Source organism: Engraulis encrasicolus, chromosome 9 (genome assembly GCF_034702125.1).
Source record: "Engraulis encrasicolus isolate BLACKSEA-1 chromosome 9, IST_EnEncr_1.0, whole genome shotgun sequence".
NCBI classification, from domain to species: Eukaryota; Metazoa; Chordata; class Actinopteri; order Clupeiformes; family Engraulidae; genus Engraulis; species Engraulis encrasicolus.
The window spans coordinates 52,866,820-52,882,423 of NC_085865.1; the positions used below are offsets into that span (position 1 = coordinate 52,866,820).

At 41.1% G+C, this 15,604-nt stretch overlaps 2 protein-coding genes across 2 annotated transcripts; one reads left to right on the forward strand and one right to left on the reverse strand.

Moving 5' to 3' along the window:
* Positions 1-1,265: 1,265 nt before the first annotated feature.
* On the reverse strand, positions 1,266-4,651 carry LOC134455219 (zinc finger protein 33A-like). The gene is made up of 2 exons (XM_063206250.1): positions 3,794-4,651; positions 1,266-3,358 (listed from the first exon to the last, which is right to left on the reverse strand). Exons 1-2 carry the CDS (start codon positions 4,082-4,084, stop codon positions 2,444-2,446), a joined length of 1,206 nt encoding a protein of 401 aa, XP_063062320.1. The 5' UTR covers positions 4,085-4,651; the 3' UTR covers positions 1,266-2,443.
* Positions 4,652-5,689: 1,038 nt separating this feature from the next.
* eif1axb (eukaryotic translation initiation factor 1A X-linked b) lies at positions 5,690-15,364 on the forward strand. The gene is made up of 7 exons (XM_063207386.1): positions 5,690-5,849; positions 7,047-7,130; positions 7,256-7,359; positions 9,106-9,156; positions 11,288-11,369; positions 12,368-12,459; positions 14,529-15,364. Exons 1-7 carry the CDS (start codon positions 5,834-5,836, stop codon positions 14,532-14,534), a joined length of 435 nt encoding a protein of 144 aa, XP_063063456.1. The 5' UTR covers positions 5,690-5,833; the 3' UTR covers positions 14,535-15,364.
* The last annotated feature ends 240 nt before the right edge of the window (positions 15,365-15,604 follow it).

The window sequence follows — 15,604 nt, forward strand, 5'->3', positions numbered from 1 at the left end:
CATGCTTCGTGAATTTCTTGCACATTATTCACAAACACTAGATTGATATCACTACGACTCAACACAATATGTTTAATTTGTCTTTATTATATATGTTGCGTCTGCAACCACATCAGCTAAGCACGGCTAACACGCGCAGGTTTCGGCACTCCATAGACTCATCTTTCAAACCGATTGACAGAAAAAAAACAGCTCCCAGACGTCCCAGGCGGTCACAATGCTCCAATTTCGCTAAATTGATTTTATTTAACACTTTCGTATTTTTAAAAGTCCTCCGCGTCTTGTCAAACACAAGTTTTACGCAATTCAGTACACTCTGTGTGGGTCATGGGTCATAGGGCTAGATAAAAGTTGCACTTTGTAACGCGGCCAAAAAAATAGCCTATTGGAAAATCCACCAATATTAATGGACAAAAAATAACCTATTCTGATATGCCATATCAAATCGTAGTTTTGGCCTGGAAGTGCGTTCAATAGGCCTACATCAAGAAGGAAATCAAGGCGTCAGCAGGGGGGGGGGGGGGGGGGTGACGTCATGTAACCAATGCCAATATTATAGGTTAGATATGAATGTAAACTATCAAAGTGCAGTGATACAGTGTTGTCCAGCAGGGCCCTAATTTTTTTCAACACAAGCCAAAATGGCTAGTAGATGTAAACCTTGTAAAAAAATGATGGAATTATGGAAATAAATCAACTTTTTCATGATATTCTAATAATTCTAACCTGGAGCTGTATGTCTCGATGGCCGTTTACAGCCCCCAATATATTTTAATGTAATGCAGCTTCACATTAAATATGACATAGTTTGTAAAGGAAGCTTAGAAATTACATTTTCTGTAGGCCTACAATTCAGTCATATTTCAGGGGACGTAGAGAAGGTGGGGTCTGTTGTAAAGGTGGCTGCCTTCAATGTAGGCCCAAGTGCAAGGGGAAATCATGGTTTGTGTTCAAAGTGAGGCCCTTGGGGAATTTGAAGTGGCCCTTCAACTGAAAAAGGTTCCCCACCCCTGCTCTAATATATTTGAGACGTATAATCAACACAGATTCAGAGTTTAGATTTCCGTCCATCTACAGCAGATAAGCTTAATGACTGCTTGATTCTAACAAAACTATACACAGTGGGCTTACAGAAGTCACTGCATCTCTGGTGGTGAGCATACAGATCTAGGGTTTTAACGACTTAAAACTTTTACACCAAGCTATGGGAGCAGATAGGCTATCCTTTTTAAGTAAACATAGTAGTCAATGACGCCACAGAGCAGAAAGGTTTAGACATTTATTTGTGGATACATCAGCCTACATGTATACAGAGAGGAGAAACTTCAAATATCAATTCAAACTACCCATTTACAAATTCAAATCTATTATCCCTAAAGATAAGAGACATAGTTGATGGTGTCTTGCACTGTTGGACAAACTTGTAAAGGGACTTCTTTCTTAAATAGTCATCACTCATCAAAAGTTTAGAAAATACAAAAAAATAAATAAGAATTTATGCATATCGTCTGTGTCCATGATTTATAATGCAATGTCAACATTTTCAAGAAGCTACACAATAGGCTAATTGTAGTTACAAATTCAATCTAAGTTATTAATAAGTAATTACATCTCATCATCTTACTACTTTCTTGGATTCTCATAACAAAATGGAAAATGCTTTAAAGGTACTTTAAAAATGCTTTAAAGGAGCCCTCAAAGGGCCACAAACCTGCCACCTCATCAATGCATCAGGGTCGGCAATGGGAGGCACAGTACGAGACCGCTGAGCTAAGGGGCCAATCCGATAGCCCAATGCTACCACACTGTAGTGAGGCTTCGGGGGGAGGTTTACAGATGTTCCACGCCACACTCTGCTAGTTGGCCTCTGTTACACAAACAACTCAAGAATGAACTCACTGAAAAACGTACACCCTGCAATTAACTACACTACTGCTGTGTTTGTGTGTGATGACAACATAAAAGTAAAATAAATAAGAAAATAAAGTAAAACAATCATTATAAGAGTGATATTTAAAAACAAACAAAAAACGAGGACAGAGGTTTAGACACAATCACTTGATGCATCTAAGCAACACCATACTCAACATTATTTGATCAATTTTCTACTTGAAAGTTGTGACTGATCACCGCTCATCTGTTTAGAAGGTGCAGGATCTGAAGTTTCTGTAGAAAAGGAGACAATCCGCACACTTCATGTCTTTTTTTGTGCAACGCTTTACTTCAATCAATTTTCTACTACAAAGTATTTCTCCCCACTCAGTGAGATCAATTTTGCACAACAAATGATTTATCCCCAACTTATAATGCCAGAGAGACTTGTGTGCCAGTTTCCCATCATGGTTTTATCTTTTATGTATCCTCATATTCCAGGAGTCTGTGACCAGCTCTCCCTGTGATACTCTGGTGTGCAAGACACCAAGTGGATGTTTTGCCTCCCTATTTAAACAATCTTCTCCGTTTCAGCGTCCTTAATGACCTCCTCCTGCTCACCATCCTTAGCTACCATCTCCTCCTCCTCCTCCTTCACGATCATGGTCACCTCTGGGTCTCTCATGGGACACTTTGTCTGATGCAGCTGGAATCCCCATTTGGTCCGCTGGTAGATCTTACATTTTGGACAATAGTAGGGGGTTATCACCGTGTGGCAATCCAAGTGCTTCAGGTAGGAGTCCATTTTCCAGAACCCCAAATTGCAGTATTTGCAGCGCAACTTTTCCCCTGGGTGCTGCTTGATGTGAACATGAAGACTACCCTTCATTTCAAACTCTTCCCCACACACTGGGCATGGGTATTTCAGGTGTTTAAGATGATTGCGCATGTGGTTTTTCAAGCTGGAATTGTTAAGAAATCTTCTGTTGCATTCTTTGCAGGCGAAGGCCATTTCTGGCATGCTGGCATGTATTTTTTCGTGGGCTTTTAAAAACCCTTTATGGCTGAATACTTTGCCACAGTGTTGGCATTCGTAGGTCTTTTCTGCGGCCGGTGTGGTTGAGGCTGGCTTTGCGGCTGGCGCCACCAGGGTTTTGTGCCTCATCTTGTGTTGTTGGAGCACAGCCTTATTTTGAAAACCTCCCCCACAGTGTGAGTAAAAGGGTTTGCCGTCATCAATGTCTATGTTACCAGTCGCCTCGACTTTCAAGATGTTACCATCAAAGCTCTGCATTTCGTCTTCAGTCAGATGGTTGGATGATGAGTCTCCATATCCATCGTCCTCCATTGGTTCCTCTTTGATGGATGACATGGCATCGCAGCTCTGCTCATCTTGTCCTGGCTCCTTCTTGATGCAGGCCAAGGAAACTGTACTGCATACCATGATGCCACTCTCTGACTCACTGGCGCTTTCTGATAGGGGAGTCTGAGTGGAGGAAAAAAGACAAATTGAACATCACGCATGATGGGATTTACAAAAAAAAATACCACACCTTTCAGGTCTCGAGTTGTAGGGGGATTGTAGGCGGTCTGAAATCTTTACATATTGTGTTAAAATTATACTTTTATCAACTACTTTTTCACAATTTTCTTGAGGGAGAAACCCACAATAATCAGAATCCGACCATCTCCCTTGCTTTGATTTTACAACTCGATAAAAATAGACTGAGAGACAAAATGCCATGCAAAATAAAGACATGCTTTGTCTAATAACCATGATCACAAACCAAGCAAAACGTTAGCAACCTATCTAGTTGCTAAAGCTAAGACCACCGTCGGGATGATCGACAACTGTCATGCTGATGATTAGTAGCTAGCTGGAATAGCTAGGCATAATCAAAATGTCATTGTAAACACTCACCTCATTTGCAAGGCTTCTTTCCAGAACCGCTTTCACTCCATCTGTGTAAATGCTAGGAACAGCATTCACATTCAGGATCAACCGTTTTGTGAATCCCAAATCGAGTTTGGTAAAGCTGTCTTCAGAAAAATGGCTACCGCAAATACGAGTACACCGAGAAATGTCGGCACTTCTTTGTCTTCTCAAAAAGTCTACCCATTGCTGCCGTCTTATCGGCTCCTCTGGTAAAATGTAGTGGATAATTGTGTCCGATTTGTTGGGACACCCTTCTACAGCACATTGGTGGAGCATGCCGGTTTCTTTTCTAAAAACTCTTCTCAGGCTGACAAGTCCCCACCTCCCTACCCTAATCAGAAATAGCTGTTAGCAATCCGTACCCACACACAGCACACGGAGCACGGCGCACAAAACGTTAGCATGAGCTTTACTGCTGCTACTCTGCTGTGCAACTAGCTGCACTGGCTACTACCCCTAGTTCTTTGAAACCACGTTTCGATTTTGAAATATCGGTTTATTATTCAAAAAACCCTCTGGATATTCTAAGTTAACTCTTTTCTTCACGAAATCGCCTATAAGTAAGCAGACAGTACAATATCAATAACGTAATTTTGCGGTCTTCGTCTCGAGTCTCTACCAAATTGATGCTTCTGTCCAGTCTGACAAAGAGGAAGTGCAGGGAGTGTGTTGTTCCCTCGGCAGGAGGGGTGGCACCATCGAGCCAAGCTACAGCATAATACTGCCTTACAGTCGTGTTTGATCTCCCATTTAGTAAGACTCTAATGAAATGCTTCGTGTAGGCTATTTTTGACATTATGCCATAAGACTAGACTGATATCACTCCACCCAATAATGTTTAGTTTATCTCAAAATCATCATACTTCTGCAGTTCTGCTGCGTCTGTAACCACATCAGCTAAGCACACTGCTTCCAAACTCTGTGGCACGCGCAGGTTTAAACACCCCATGGCATAACGTCACCCATCTTCCAAACTGTCTTTTAAACGAATAACAGATGCTTCCTTTTAAAATTTTTGACATAGGCCTACTTTTATATGAAAAACGTATTTTAGAAAATCCTGCGCGTGTCAAACTGCAGATTTTACGCACACTGTGGGTCACGGGTAGCGCTAAATATAAGCTGTACTTCACAGCACAGTCAAAGATTATGTTTAACATTCTATCCATTCTCACATAGAGTTCGGGCACAGCAATGATTTGGACACGATTAGTGGGTAACAGCAGGCTACTCTGCCGTCTTTTCAAGTGCGTTCAATGTTAACCATCTAAAATTTACCTGACTCTATGCAGATTGATCAAGAGTGAGAAGTGTCCAGAACCAGCAGCACCTACAAATAAGCCCAGTACTACACATATCACGATAGCCTATATAATATATATTATTGCACGGCAGATTTAACATAGCCTATGGCACAGTACATTCAGATTGATATAGTATGCAAACAACACAGAGATAGTCATATGCCTACACAATAACGTAATGTAGCCTAAACCACCAAGGGGCAAAGGCAGTGCTGTTCAGTCAGTGTTACGTAGAGGAGCATGTTTGTTCAAGTACGAGGTCAAGAAATGATTGTCCGTTTCCATTAAATTTAGTCGGCGCCTGACAGTAACATCAAACATCTCATGGGCTTTGCATAGGCCTATTTATTCTGATTTGTAATGCACACCTTTACAAAAACAAAGGTCATGTTCAATGAGCAAAATACTTAAGTCATGAGAGCACAATATGTTTACTTCGTGAAAGGCTATAACAAAATGTTTTCTTTGAAATAAAGAAGGATCGTCACAGCCGCTTTGGAGACTGTGGTGCGTGATTATCTGTGTTCCGGCTTGCCAGTAAATCCAGACTGCGCATGCGTAACTACATGTCACTCCCGAAAAGCACCACTGATAGAAAAAAGCTTTCATTCCGTCGCTAGCCAGCACACAGCTGTGGAAGTGGTCTAGTCATTCTCTCTAATATCTTATTTGCGACCCATAATCAACACGGACTCGGAGTCTAGACGGCGCTTTAAAGAATATGCCCAAGAATAAAGGTATGTCCACGGTGTGTTATTAAAGATGATGGTGATTTTTGTGAATGCGCAGTTTACTAGCTAGTAAGTTAGCATAGCCACTGAGAACACGCACCGAAAGCGTGACACGAGAGATCTCTTAGCCAGGCTAGCTGATTAGGCTTCATCAGCATTGCTTATCATGTTAACGATTACCCACCACACCAAAACCTAGTGTACATATTGACATTATGTAACATCGGTTTTCAGAATATACTCGCGGTGTTGTTAGATGTAGTTGATGGTGAACGAGTATACGGTGGTATACGGCGCGAAGAGAGACACCGGCGTTTAGTTTGGGGCAGTGGCTGGCTATGTGCTCCTTTAGCCTGGTATTAGCATGCTAACTGTTAATGTGCTAGTTTGTGGCCATAGATTGTATGTAGAAGTGGAAGCCTACGTCCAGGCCGAGGTTTCCTACCCTCTCTCTTCCTTTCATTTATAACCCATTTGACCAATAACATTTCTGAATGTGTCGTTACTGATGTCAGCCTTTCGTTGTAGGTTTGCTGATGTGATAACTAACTTACTTCTGCATTGGCTAACTCAGAAGTTTGATCTATGATCTCAATAGTTGTAGCCTTCAAGCTCCCGCGGTGAACATCAGCTACGCTAATTTCCCTCGTTAACACTCTCGAGTGTTGCTCTCTTTAAACTCTAAACATACATGCACGTTTCAGATCTGATTATTGGAGAGTAAACAGTAAGTCTTATGAGTAAGTTGTAGGTATGTTGATGCTCAGTTTGCCAGACTGCCTGTGTAGCTGATGGGTAAGGGGATGGAGACTCCCAACTGAGATCGCTCCCGGACGTGCGGTCCCAGGTGTTTCTATCACTCCCGGACGTGCGGTCCCACCCGATTATATTTCACGTATTATCATATACTGCCACATACAAGCAATTTAGGGTTAGGTTTAGGGTTAGGGTTAGGGTTAGGTTTAGGGTTAAGGTTAGGGTTAGAAACAAAAAACTAACATCAACAAGATAACTGGCTCCGTCATATGGCGGTGGTACCGATAGTCTGGCTAGTGGGAGCGAGATGAAATGGGAGCGTCCTGAGTTGGGAGCGTCAATCAGGGAATCTAGCTGATGTACAGCGTCAAGCACTTGTGATCAATGGCAAGATGAAACATGATAAAAAACGCATCATTTGTACTTTGTACCAAAATTGATCTACAGGTAAAGGAGGTAAGAACCGTCGTCGTGGTAAGAACGAGAATGAGTCTGAGAAGAGAGAGTTGGTTTTCAAGGAGGATGGCCAAGGTAAGCGGACCTCCCAGTCCAATCATGTTGGTGATGCATATTGTTCTGTTGTACATTGTACAACACGCTTGCTGTATACCTGTGTGGACCTCTGACGAGGTCTTTTGTCATTGCTTTCTTTCCAGAATATGCTCAGGTGATTAAGATGTTGGGCAATGGCAGGTTGGAGGCAATGTGCTTCGATGGGGTGAAGAGGCTCTGTCACATCCGGGGAAAGCTCCGGAAAAAGGTACAATTACCTGCTTCTGTTGTGTGATACACAGCCAGTCCAGTGACAAGCTGACTCTACATGTTCTCATCATATTGTTTTAAAGGCAAGGTTGACAACAGAAGCTGTATTGTAAAAGGCATGGTGTAATGATTTCTAGCCTATCATTGTACTTTCTTGGCAACAAACAATTGCAATTGTCAACAAAATGATGTAATACATCTAATGTTTGTGTCCAGCAATATGATTGAATGACTTCTGTTAGGGCCCCACAGAGTATTTTACATCAGTTAAATGTAATTGTCCAATTGCCTTTGTTTTCTGAAAGGGGCATTTCATTTTATCACAGTTGTTCAGAACAAAGATACCGATATCATTCAGTGATGTTTGCTTGCTGCATTGTTAAATTTTTCTTTGAGAAGACTCTTCCCTTCAGAGAACGCTGCTGTTCATATTGAAACTGAACCCTTCGGTCAGACTGACCAGTGATGGGCAAAATGGATTTATTAGTTACTACAGTCTAGTTCCACATATTCCAAATGACTGGGTTTTACCTGTCCAATTCAGCTGGTGAATGATCACCTGGTTGAATTGTACAAGTAATTTGTGACATTTTTAACTGATAAATCCATTTTGCTCATCATTGACATTACACTGGTACATTCCGCCAACGAATCCCATTGACTCTGCGTGCGGGTGGACGTGAAATGCTTTCTAGGTCTGTCGACTCCATTGCGTCTGACAAAAATTCTGAAATGTTTAACTTTGTCAGGCTACACGGAATCAGTCAGGCTAATCGGACTGTGTGGATATATGTCCCCATATACGTCAGACACACCCACTGTTATCCATCGGTGGGCAATGCCAGTGTGAATGAAGTGACTAGTAGAGTAGAGTAGAGTAGAGTATCGTTTATTGATCCCAGAGGGAAATTAAGGTGCCAAGTAGCATACACACATAAATAAAGACATTACCCACAAGACATAATACACATATTACACATAAAATAATCATATATAGCTTACTGTTGCATACATTTTGCCAAGGCATCTCTCTCTAACACACACACACACACACACACACACACACACACACCAAATATAAAGTAAAGTGTAAAAGTCCACAGTGTTAACATGTGCCTTAGCCAAGTGGCACATAGAAGCCAAGACAAAGTGTTCATAAAGTGTCCAGGAGTGTCCATAGTCTCTCTGCCTAGTACAATGTCCATAGTATTCCTAGTATTCCTTGGAAAAAGGATGGGGGGGGGGTGTCGCCCCCTGTGTCACTACACACACACTCTCTCACACACACACGCACACGCACACGCACACACACACACACACACACACACACACACACACACACACGCACACACACCAAAAATAAAGTGTACATAGTGTCACCTGTGCTGGGTGGCCAAGATAAAGTGTACATAGTGTCACCTGTGCTGGGTGGCCAAGACAAAGTTACCATCAAAGTGTCCAGGAGTATCAGTAGTCCAAGGGGTTACACACGTCAACTGTGTCTCTCCACACACACACACACACACACACACACACACACACACACACACACACACACACACACACACACACACACACACACACACACACAAACAGCTGTGCATTCCAATGAAAGAGGAGTCATAGGGTAAAGACTACTCGCTGTTACTATCCTCCTTTGTTAGTCGTTGTGGATGAAAGTGTCTGCTTGATGTAGTGTACAGTAGACCACTTCTCTGATTATTATATTGTGTTTCATTGGCAGGTTTGGATTAACACGTCGGATATCATTCTGGTTGGATTAAGAGACTATCAGGTGTGTATAGATGTGTTTACATTTTGAAGATGTTCACTTCTTTGATCAAAGGAGCATTCAGGGTAGTGACGTGATTCGAGTACCTGGAATTTCACCCTTTTACTCGGCACTTGTTGGCCAAATGCAGGATGTTGATCATAAGTGTTAATATGCAAGATGGTCCCTGCCATGCGACTGACCCGGGTTTGATTCCAGGCCCGGGTCCTTTGCTGACCCCTCCCCGTCTCGCTCCCAATTCGCTTCCTGTCCACCTCTCACACTGTCCTATCAAATAAAGTTTAAAAAAAGACTAATAATAATATGCAAGTATGATGTAACTTAAGTTTAGTGTATTGTTGGTAGTAGAGTAGTTGTGCCTCGCTTATTGTCTTAAGGTATTTTCAAAATTATTAATTTGCCTGAAGTGAAAGGTTTTGTTTACATGATGTTCATAGAAATATGTCTTTGTCCATATCAACTTGGATAACTTACCCTTGCTAATCTTTGTATTTAAGAAATATATATTATTTATTATCATGAACACAGTCCAGGCTCCAGATCTGGCACTCAGTCACTCAATGGAGAAGCATTGCTGACTGCATGTTAGTAAATGGCATACTTTTGCAGGATGGACATTGTCAAGATCCACAGATCTGTGATATTTCACAATCAGCAAATAATTACGTTAGAAATTAATGTAGAAATGTAAGGGTTTTTTTATTTCTTTTTATCTTTAACCTATTAAACTTTAGCCTTTCCCTTAGTATTTACTATTGTGATTGCAGTAGATATTAGGTTGGACCATGCTGTGACCTTATGATCAGAGGGTAACAAGTTTGAATACCACCCTTAGCTTTCCCTACACCTCGATCCATGACTGAAGTGCCCTTGAACCAGACGTCTAACTCCAAACTGCTCCAGGGACTGTAACCAATACTCTGTAAATAAAGTCTCTTTGGATAAAAGCGTCAGCTAAGTGCAATGTAATGTAATGGTGTGCTGCTGATGTTAAATTGTTAGGGTAGTGTCGGCCACTGCTGCTACCACTTCTAATCAGAGTGGATTCAGTGGCCAAGTAGTTATTGCACTCATGTGCACAAGAAATGTGCCCTCCCTGAGTTGGTAAACTATAGCAGGGGTTTCCAAACTTAACCATGATGAGGTCCCCCATATATCAGTAGATTTCAGCCAAGGCCCCCCCCTTGCATGTGTCGTGTCACACTTTTTTTTCTGTGCATCCCCTTTCACAATCATTCTGTCTGTGTCAGTGCCACACTCTGATGTGTATATAATAACGCTAATAGTAGTAATGTTCAGAGATTCAGTGTATTACTATAATGCAGTTCCAAACTAATGACACTATTGTTTAGCTTATTTTTGTTAACCGGTATTTTGATAGGAGGCAAGGGTATTGTTGCGCTCTGGAAGTTTAGAAAAATAAGTAGGTGTGTGGACCCAAAAGTACAGTTCAAAGTGGGAGCAGGTTTGCACACTAAATAAGACACCAAGGTCAAGCACAAGGAGTTTATTTTTTTGTTTTTCTCAGAGCAGAGTAGAGCAGACGTTTCAGGTTTTATGCCACCATCAGTACTCTCTGTGCTCACTGATTTTTGATATACATTATTCAATCATTTATTTTGCGTTCTATGCCTTTTCTTCCAACTTATCAAGGATACCCTAGCACCCCCACCCCCTTTGACAACTGGGGTGGTTATGGTAGTTTTAATATTACATAAGGTTGAAATGGTAGAGTGCTGCTCATTTAGATCAGTTCTTGTATATGCGACTGATGCCACCACTACTAAAAATTGATGGGGCACCTTACTTCCTTCTTTACTAAAGTACTGTAGCCAAAACTTTGGAAAGTATGTCCTGCTACTTATTAGACCGGTGAGATTCATGCTGAGTATCACTGCTGATCAAATTATTCAAAATTATGAAATGTATGGAGGCAAGTAGACTACTTTTGGAGCTTTAAAAGTTTGTCAAGCTTCAGAAGAAATCTGGTTTCCAACAACTCCATTCCTTATGACTCCATGACTTGGGAGAATCAGAATCTTGTCTGCCACAACCACAAAAAGAATTGTACTGTATGTGTTTGTACTATAGTGTCAGTCTACAGTGTTTTGATGGAAGGATTTCTGCTTTGTAGGACAACAAGGCTGACGTCATCTTAAAGTACAATGCCGATGAGGCTAGAAGTCTGAAAGCCTACGGAGAGCTTCCAGAGCATGGTGAGTTTCCTACCTTTTTATTATTTTATATTTCTCATCAGTTCAGAATTGGGTTGATGACGTGTGACCATAACTGCTTGAGCATCAAAACAACATGATGATCTCAGGATGTAGCTGTGCTGTCATTGTGTGTGGATTCGACAGCCATGAGTTCAAGACTGTATATGTGATGAAGGAGTAGGTTTTATATTGATCATTAGTCCATGACCTGCCTGTGTGTTAAGCGTGACAATAGATGCTCTCCGATATGTTTTCATCATGGAAGTATGGGTTTTTTTATTGGTCCCGAAGTGTACACTTGACTTGTCATCTAGTGCAAAATGTCACATTTTAGCGGCAGGAGTTAAAAAAATATTGTTTGTGAAAAGATGGCGGTTTCATTTTCAGTGCCCCAGTACTTAAAGTGATACTGTCCCATTTTTGGAAATAAGCTTATTTTACACCTTCCCTAGAGTTAAATAATAGGGTTTTACCGTTCTCCTATACTTTCAACCGTTCTCTGGGTAAGGCCGTGCAAATTTTAACTACAAGCTAGCAGTTAACATTAAGTCCTATGAGACCAGTTAGCCACCAGCTGGTCTCATAGGACTCAATGTTAACTGCTAGCATGGAGGTAAAATTTGCACTGCTATACTCAGCGAACGGTTGAAAGTACAGGAGAAAGGTAAAACTCAATAATTCAACTCCCCTCAACAAGGGGAGGTGTAATATGAGCTTATTTCCAAAAATGGGACCGCATCACTTTAAGTCCTTAGCTTAGTGCATTTAGGCGAGCTTTATTTTCCAAGGTTTGCATCACTTTACGCTCAGATTCTCAGTGAGACCACAGCAGCAGGTTAGAGATTAGGTGCAGGAACGTGCACCAGCACGGTTCTCGGACGGCCTGAACACGCCTACTGACAGTCTCCACACTGTGACAGTCCAAGAGCTGCTGCAGCAATGCATTTGAGCTTCATAAAAATCTGAGATGTGCTTAACCATCCTGTCTTTCTCTCCAGCCAAAATCAACGAGACGGATACATTTGGAAATGGAGATGAGGATGACATCATGTTTGATGACATTGGTGATGATGACGAGGACATTGATGATGTGAGTATACTGTCTTTTAAAAAAAAAAAAAAATGTACAGCCGCGGCAAATATTGAGACCACTTTGAAATTTGCAGTTTATCTGATTTTACTATGGATAGCTATGTGGTTGAGTAAATCAAACATTACTTCATTCCATAGATTACTACATTTCCTCCAAATTCTGAAAGAAAATATTGTCATTTGGAGCATTTGCAGAAAATTACAAATTGTCAAAATAATACATCATAATCTGCAATGTTACGAGACCTCAAAAAAGGCAAAGACAACAAGATGATTTTGACTTTAAAGCAACACTAGTAATGTATTCACTTTGGAGGAGTTCAGAAATCAATATTTGGTGGAACAAGCCTGATTTTTAGTCACAGCTTTCATGCGTTTGGTATGCTTTCCAGTAGTCTTTCACATAGTTATCGATTTCTTCCGGTGATGAGTCATCCAACTTGCTGAGCTTGGGTTGATGACTTGTGACCATTCAGTTTCCTCTTGGATCACATTCCAGAGGTTTTCAAGGGGGTTTGGGCTGGTCATGTAAGGGTATTGATCTGGTGGTCCTCCATCCACAGCTTCATTGGCCAAGCTGAGTGGCTGGAGCATTGCCCCTCTCAAAAAAAAAACATCCCTTAGTATTCCAGGTTATTGTCAGAGCAGAATGAAACGAGTGTTGGCCCAAGATAACTTTGTATGTGGCTTCAGTGACGTGTTGTTCGCGATAATGAATCTGCCCAATTCAAGCCTTGCTGAAGCACCCTCAGATCATCGGCCGTCTTTGGCCAAATTTCACATCTAATCCAACACCTGGTCATACAATGGTTAGCTAGAGACCTGCTGTGAAATTTGGCAGAGAATAGGAGATGATCTGAGGGTGCTTCAGCAAGGCCAAATCGGTCAGCTTCATCTTTGCGAAAGGTCTGATGCTGAAGCCACATACAACACTATCTCGGAATAAAACTTGCTGCCCTCTACTGACAATGTCCACCAACTCTCAAGACCCTCTCATGGCCTGCCCAATCTCCAGGCCTCAGTGCCATTGAAAACTTATGAAATGTGATCAAGAGGAAAAGGGGTGGTCACAAGCCTTCAAATAAAACTCAGCACCATGACTTTTTGCACAGGGAAAGGCATTAAGTCATCCAAGAACAATGCGAACAACTGGTGGAGAGAATGCCAAGATGCATAAAATCCAGGAATATTCCACCAACTATTGATTTCTCCCTCTTCCTAATTTAAAACATTACTTTTCTGTTTTAAAGTGAATAGCATCTTGTTTTCTTTGCCTTTTTTGAGATCTGTATTTTTTTTGCAAATACATGCTCTAAAGTACAATATTTTCATTTGAAATTTGAGAGGAAATGCTTTCTGTAGCTTATTTTTTTTTTTAAATAGAAATGGCTTACTCAAACCTGTCCATAAAACAATCAGAAAAACTGAATTTCGAAGTGGTCTCAATTTCCACGACTGTATATTGGGGCTTTTTGTTAGACAGCAACAGTGAAGAGATGACTGCATATGGTAGAGTGTTAGAGAGGCTGGGCTGGGCTGCGAAATGTCACAGGCCGGGCTCAAACCTGGGTGCCCTTGGGCATACAAGCCCATATGTGGCGGAGTGTAGCGTGCTGCGCCACAGTGCCACCTCCAGTATACTTTCTTGATGTCTGTAGCTGATTTGGTTTTCTATGACGTGTTCTTGTGCTCATTGTAACACATGTGGTCATATCCTGTATTGCATTAGGTTCTATAGAAAATACTCCATTGAAAATGGTGTCTAATGCCAACATATACAGTATTTTGTCAGAGTTCATACCATGTCATGGACAAGATGCGTAAAATCAAACCTGTGATTCCACAAACTTACAAATGAACACACCCACACAGCCCATGTAGTCCCTCACACCCCATAGACATGAACTGTGTGCAGATATCAGCAATAAATATACTCGATATACTATGGACATATGTTTCCAACTGCAGACAAATTGGAGATGGCCTAGTCTACTTTGATAAAGAGTACAAGTAGGATTGTTTTAAATGTTGACCTTTTTTTTCTTTTTTCCCCCCGACTCCCTGCAGATCTAAGCAGTGCCGCGGTGAGGAGAATGGTAATGTGTTGTCCGGTCTGGAGAGATCGGACCCCATGTCCCCCCTGGACCCCACCCCACCCCCCTTTGGAGTGTTGTCTTCTCCTCTATGGCCAGGTGGCAACGCGTGCGTTAGGATTGTGTCACTACTAACATGACTGCAACAGCAGGCTCAACCCAGTATAATTTTGTTATGTATTTATATTAATTTCACTCTCAAATGTGGAATTTAGTTCAGAATCTCTGGATTCGCAATAAAAGAAAAAGATGAACCATTTTATATTTGGTCTGGAAGTCTGAATCATTGTAGAAGTTTTTTTTTCTTTTCCGGTCGACCCGTGACTTTCCTACCGCCTGAGAGTTTAGTTGGTAAGAAATGTTTCTTCAAGAACAGTTTTATGCCGCTAAAGGTGACTCCAGTCTCATTTTGAATGTTAATTTCCTACTCAAGCTTTTTATTTTCTGATATCACAATGCGGTATCCTCTGCATTGAATGCAAAAAATGAAATGAAAGAATAAAAAATGCCTACACACGCACTCACACACCAAATTTAAGAGCAAGCTTGTCTCGGGCAAAGTCGACACTGGGACACCAGTTTATCTGTATTTTTCTATTTGACGACCTCATTATGTTTTGTGTCTTGTTATAGATGATTAAGAAACAAACAGAAAAGATCTCTGCAAAGCAGCTGCTTTTATTAAAATTTAAGAAAATGCCTGTCCGAGCCTATATCTGTTTCTGTATAGCGGTCGTGTTTCATTTGAAGTATTGTAAAATGCTGTCTTTATGGATTGAGGGATGTTGAATAAAAAAATACCAATTCCAATCATCCTCATCCTTGACTAACATTTTTGTTTTGTTTGGAGTAATATTTCCCACTTATGACTATTTCCTCCGTACCAGCTACACATTGCTTACTTTTTGAGTGAGATTTTCAGGAATATATTCTTTAAATGTATGGTGGTCAATTACTTGTGTATTTGTTATTTATTTGTTCTGAGTCATTTTGGGAATGCTTGCCCCCATAATTATGAAGGGATGTTGTAAGCATGTGTCTCATACTGAT

Coding starts and splice junctions, on each gene's coding strand:
- LOC134455219 (XM_063206250.1), bottom strand. CDS start 4,084: ATGCTCCACCAATGTGCTGTAGAAGGGTGTCCCAACAAATCGGACACA. Junction 3,359..3,793: donor AAAGAAGCCTTGCAAATGAG/GTGAGTGTTTAC, acceptor TCCTCCACTCAG/ACTCCCCTATCAGAAAGCGC.
- eif1axb (XM_063207386.1), top strand. Junction 7,360..9,105: donor GGGGAAAGCTCCGGAAAAAG/GTACAATTACCT, acceptor TTTCATTGGCAG/GTTTGGATTAACACGTCGGA. Junction 9,157..11,287: donor TTGGATTAAGAGACTATCAG/GTGTGTATAGAT, acceptor TCTGCTTTGTAG/GACAACAAGGCTGACGTCAT.